The following is a 5,000-nucleotide window of genomic DNA, read 5'->3' as shown; positions in this document are numbered from 1 at the left end:
AAAAGACCAGCGCTGCGCTAAGAAAATCTCACTGCGCCTCTCCACCTGGCTATGTGATTATGCGATGGCGGATGTTATTGAGGTTGGTCTGCCCTGGTGAAACTACAATAGCTAGCCGACGCTAAGCTAAACTGTTACTTTACTCTGAGTGCGTTTACATGCACACCAATAAACTGTTTATTAGCGGATTTCTGAGTTACCTGATTATTCAAGTGGTCATGTAAACAGCATAAACCGATAAGCTTTATCCGTTTATGGTCATAAACGGGTTATGAATAAACCGATAAACACACCTAGGTTTCTGGGCAATAATCGGTCTTCTCTCTGCATGTATACAGCATAACCAGCTTTCTTTCGGGTTTATACATCTGCGCATGTACACGTTGTGGGAGAGAGAGGCAGCTGGAGACGCGCGCTGCTCACTCACTCACTCACTCACTGGCCCCTTTCTGCTTCTTCTCCCCGGCCATGGCGCACCACAGCCGGCTTGATGAGATGAAGGTGAGCAGCACGGAGCTCCTGCAACAGGCGTTTCCCGACCTGCTGCCTCCCCGTTGCTGCACTGCTATGTTGTAATGTGGATGCAGGAGATGACGAATATTTGTCTCGAATTGCGAATAGAACGACGCATTAATAAAACGCATTGGACTCAGTGTGCAAGCCGTGATCTGTGTGTGACGGGTTTTTTCAGATGACGGATTAAAAAGATTTATACGAACAAAACGTAGCCTACTCAGCTGTTCAAAACACAAGTCATCCGCCACTAAAGACCTTAATTCTCTCAGTTTTCTGACAGCTATTTAAATTCAGTTGGGTCAAGATCTGTATCGTTCATGTTATTTGACGTGCTTCAGTCGCCTGCCTGTCTCTGTGCGCTTGGTAAAGTTGGAAATATATGACAGATTCACACTTCCAAAGCGACGCCTCCCGACAACGAGATACAAACTAATTTTCACCTAAACCATCCTCCGAGCCAGACAAGAAGTAATGAAAATGTGATTTTGCATTTTGCAACTTCTTTTTTGTTTTATTGCGGAATTACCGCTGCCTTCTGGAGAGAAATCCGACTAATTGACTGAATCATGTAAACCCGGGTTTTTCCTATTGTCGGATTATTAAAGTGCATGTAAACGCAGAAATCCGATTATTGCCATAAACTGATTATTCTCAGTTATCCGTTTATTGTCTGCATGTAAACGCACTCACTGATTGCACCACTTTTGAAACCTTAATGACAACTGCCTCATGGGTTTAACATATTGTTGACAGTTCAAAACATATAAGCACATTAGCAAGTCAGCTTAATAAGCAACGGTAACTTACATCTGCGTCCCATCATGTTGATCATTATTTTGTTTTCGTGAACGGCCACCTTGTTGCAACATTTTTCATATTGTGGGACGGCAATCACAGCATTTCCTTCTGGAAAGGAATCATTCCGATGGCTGGCATGCCGATGGCTGGCTCATTTCACTCAGTTAGTAACGTTCCTAATGCAGCAAAGTAGTTCTGTTTACACTGAAACAAACAGCACCCTCCTCCTGTTTTGTGCCATAAAGCAATCCAGCAGATTTCCTGGTGACACACAATGTCAAATGCAAAGGCTGGCCAAAGCTGCCAAACTTCTGAGCCATTATGAATTTTGTATGGTGATTATACTAATGTACATCCATCCATCTTCAACCGCTTATCCGGGATGGGGTCTCGAAATGAATATGGTAATAATAACAATAATGATCTGGATGTGAAAATGCTACACAGAGCACCTTTCATGAATGTACAGTAATGTCTGAATGGACATGAAAGTACGACAAACAACTTGAAGAGGATGGAAACAGCTCTAAAAACAAGATCAAATCCAAAAAAGACTCCTCTCCTCTCCTCCTCTAGTCTCCCCCTCTCTCCTCTCCCCCTCTCTTCTCTCCCCCTCTCCCCTCTCTCCTCTCCTCCTCTAGTCTCCCCCTCTCTCCTTTCCTCTCCCCCTCTCTCCTCTCCCCCTCTCTCCTCTAGTTTCCCCCTCTCTCCTTTCCTCTCCCCTCCTCTCCTCTCCCCTCTCTCCTCTCCTCTTCTCTCCTCTCCTCTTATCCCCTCCTCTCCTCTCCCCCTTTTCTCCTCTCTGCCGATTCTCTCCTCTCCTCCCCCCCTTCTCTCCTCCTCTCCTCTCCTCTCCTCTCCTCTCCTCTCCTCTCCTCTCCTCTCCTCTCCTCTCCTGTACCTTGGCGGCGATGGATGCGGCTGTGATGTGCGAGGAGGAGCTGTCCTCGGTGGAGGCCACGCCGCTGTCCTTCTTCTCCTCGTCTTCCTCCTCGCACTGCACGCCCTTGTCCTCTGTGTGGCGCCGCTGAGGTGAGTTGTTGGGCGGGGGCGAGAGGGGCGGCGGCGGCGACGGCAGGTCCTCCAGCTCGTCCTGCGCCTCCTTCACCTTCACCACTGCGTCCCGCAGCAGGTCGATGGCATGGGGCAACGCAGGCAGGATGAACTGGAAGCACTCCTGACACAGAGAGGAGGGAGAGAGAGAGAGAGAGAGAGAGAGAGAGAGAGAGAGAGAGAGAGAGAGAGACAGAGAGAGAGACAGAGAGAGAGAGAGAGAGAGAGAGAGAGAGACATCATCATCAGCATCGGTAGCAGCCAAGAATTCAATTCAAGTTTATTGTCATTAATGAAAGGAGGGGAAGGGCTGCAACACAGTACTAATAGGAGAGACAACAACAACAACAGCAACAACAACAGGAATAACGTTAGGGTTGTCCTACAACCCAGGTTTTACGAGTTTACAAGCTTAGCTGAGGTAGCATATGTACCGTATTTGAGGTGTTGTGCATTACTGTATATGGTAAAAAGATGTGCAAATGTTCTAACATAATGGCAGTACTGCAAAAAGTCAATAGTGCAAAGAGTCATTCGGTGCAAGGACAGGGGGGGGGTCAGTTTGAAGCAGGGGGGTGGAGAAGTGGGTGGGGAGAGTTAGCCAGGTTCAGGTTCAGGAGGGTAACAGCCTGGCAGGAAAAGCAGTTTCTGAGCCTGGAGGTATGGGTTTTGAGGCTCATGTAGAGTCTTTTGCACAGACAAGTGTTTCTGATGAATATCTTTGATAGCTGGGAGCTGGGTGCCGGGGATACGCTGGGTTGCCTTGAAGACCAGCTGCAGGGCTTTCTGGTCAGCTGATGTGCAGATGCCGTACCACAACGAGATGCAGCTGGTCAGGATGCTCTGGGTCGTGCAGCAGTGGAAGTTGGAGATTAGTTAACTAGGCTTTTCTTATTTAAGGTAAGAGTTTAGATGAGTTGCTTGTCTTATTTAAGGTAAGAGTTTAGATGAGTTAACTAGGCTTGTCTTGTTTAAGGTAAGAGTTTAGATGAGTTAACTAGGCTTGTAATTTCACTGTTCATCAGGTGATTTAGACGGGACAGGAAAACAGTCAACGGGAGCAGAAGACCAGTTTTTATACAGAAATATGCACATACATAGGCTCATTAAAAGTGCACTAGAACACAAAGTAATCTAAAAAGGAGGGGGGAGGATTATCAAATCAAAATCATTCCATTGCCTAAACTAAAGACTACCCCCGCCCCCCGCACGCGCGCACGTACACACACACACACACACACACACACACACACACACACACACACACACACACACACACACACACACACACACACACACACACACACACACACACACACACACACACACACACACACACACACACACACACACACACACACACACACACACACACACACACACACACACCACTGGGATTGGGACGGGATGGGAGTATTTCTGTGGGAGTGGGATGAAGACCACTCCTGTGTCACGCTCTAATTCCCGGCAGCAGTTAGCGGTACTTCCAGCTTGGTCAGACGTTCCTACAGACACAATTGGCCGTGTCTGCGGGTGGGAAGCCGGTCGGGTATGAGTCCTGGTCGCTGCACTACTGCCTCCTCTGGTCATTCGGGGCACCTGTTCGAGGGGGAGGGGAACTAAGGGGAATAGTGTGATCCTCCCACGTGCTACTGAAAAAACGTGATCAAAATGAAGTAAAAAATCTAAATGAAGAAATAAGAAAATACTTCAAGGACTTTCTAGGCCCAACACCCTCAAATTCAAGGAGCCAACACGACATAGTTTGAGACATGGATTAAGCTTCATTACTGTTACAACACTGAGCATCTGTATAACGAGAACTAGCAGGCTTTACAGAAGCTCACAGACAACAATTAAAAAGAGAGAAAGAGAGAGATTGAGAATGAGAGAGAAGCTTGATGTGTGAACACTTGTCAACTATGCAGTAGTGATAGCAGACTGTGGTCTGTGGGCTATATGATTTTTCTCTCTGAAATTCACATACTTTCACAGATTTCAAGGACCTATGGGAACCCTGATTTCTTCTGATAGTGACCTCCTCCTCTACTGTACCTCAGCAGGTCACAGCGCCTCCGTCTGACCACATTTATATGAGCCGGCCCTCTTTCTCCCTCCCTCTCTCTCTGTGTCAGTGTGCCTGTGGGCTCCTCGGCTATGCTAAACGCTCCATTCTCCTCACTCCCGAGACAAGAGCTAATCTGTGAAATTATTTATCTTCCTGTGTATTTTAAGCATTGAAAGGATACATTATTAATGGCAGCGCGCTTTACAGTATCTACGCCGACTGCGAGCGGCTTTCAGAGCAACCTTTCCACTTCGCATCCCGTTGGAAACGCATGCATACTGCATTACGGGCCAGATTCAATGTGAGGGCATCAACCCTGATTTGAGTGGATTAAAACCCCATGGATCCACTGTAGGGAACACACACACAGACGCACGCGCACACACACACACACACACGCACACACACACATGCACACACAGACGCACGCACACACGCACACACACACACACACACACGCACACACACACACACACACACACAGACGCACACACACACACAGACGCACGCACACACGCACACACACACACACACATGCACACACACACACAGACGCACGCACACA

The 5,000-nt window shown here is 47.7% G+C and overlaps 1 protein-coding gene across 1 annotated transcript in view; it reads right to left on the bottom strand.

Moving 5' to 3' along the window:
- Window positions 1-5,000, bottom strand: part of gphnb (gephyrin b) — a gene marked incomplete at both ends in the record, with an annotated part of 189,709 nt that overhangs the window by 82,180 nt on the left and 102,529 nt on the right. Inside the window, one exon of the mRNA XM_083643452.1 lies at window positions 2,216-2,491. Coding sequence (XP_083499578.1) covers window positions 2,216-2,491 — 276 coding nt within the window. The remainder of the gene's footprint in view (window positions 1-2,215; window positions 2,492-5,000) is intronic.

This window comes from Poromitra crassiceps (genome assembly GCF_964638095.1).
Source record: "Poromitra crassiceps genome assembly, chromosome: 9".
In the NCBI taxonomy this organism is placed as follows: domain Eukaryota; kingdom Metazoa; phylum Chordata; class Actinopteri; order Beryciformes; family Melamphaidae; genus Poromitra; species Poromitra crassiceps.
The sequence above is the reverse complement of the archived record's forward strand: the minus strand, read 5'-3'. Positions and strand labels throughout refer to the sequence as shown.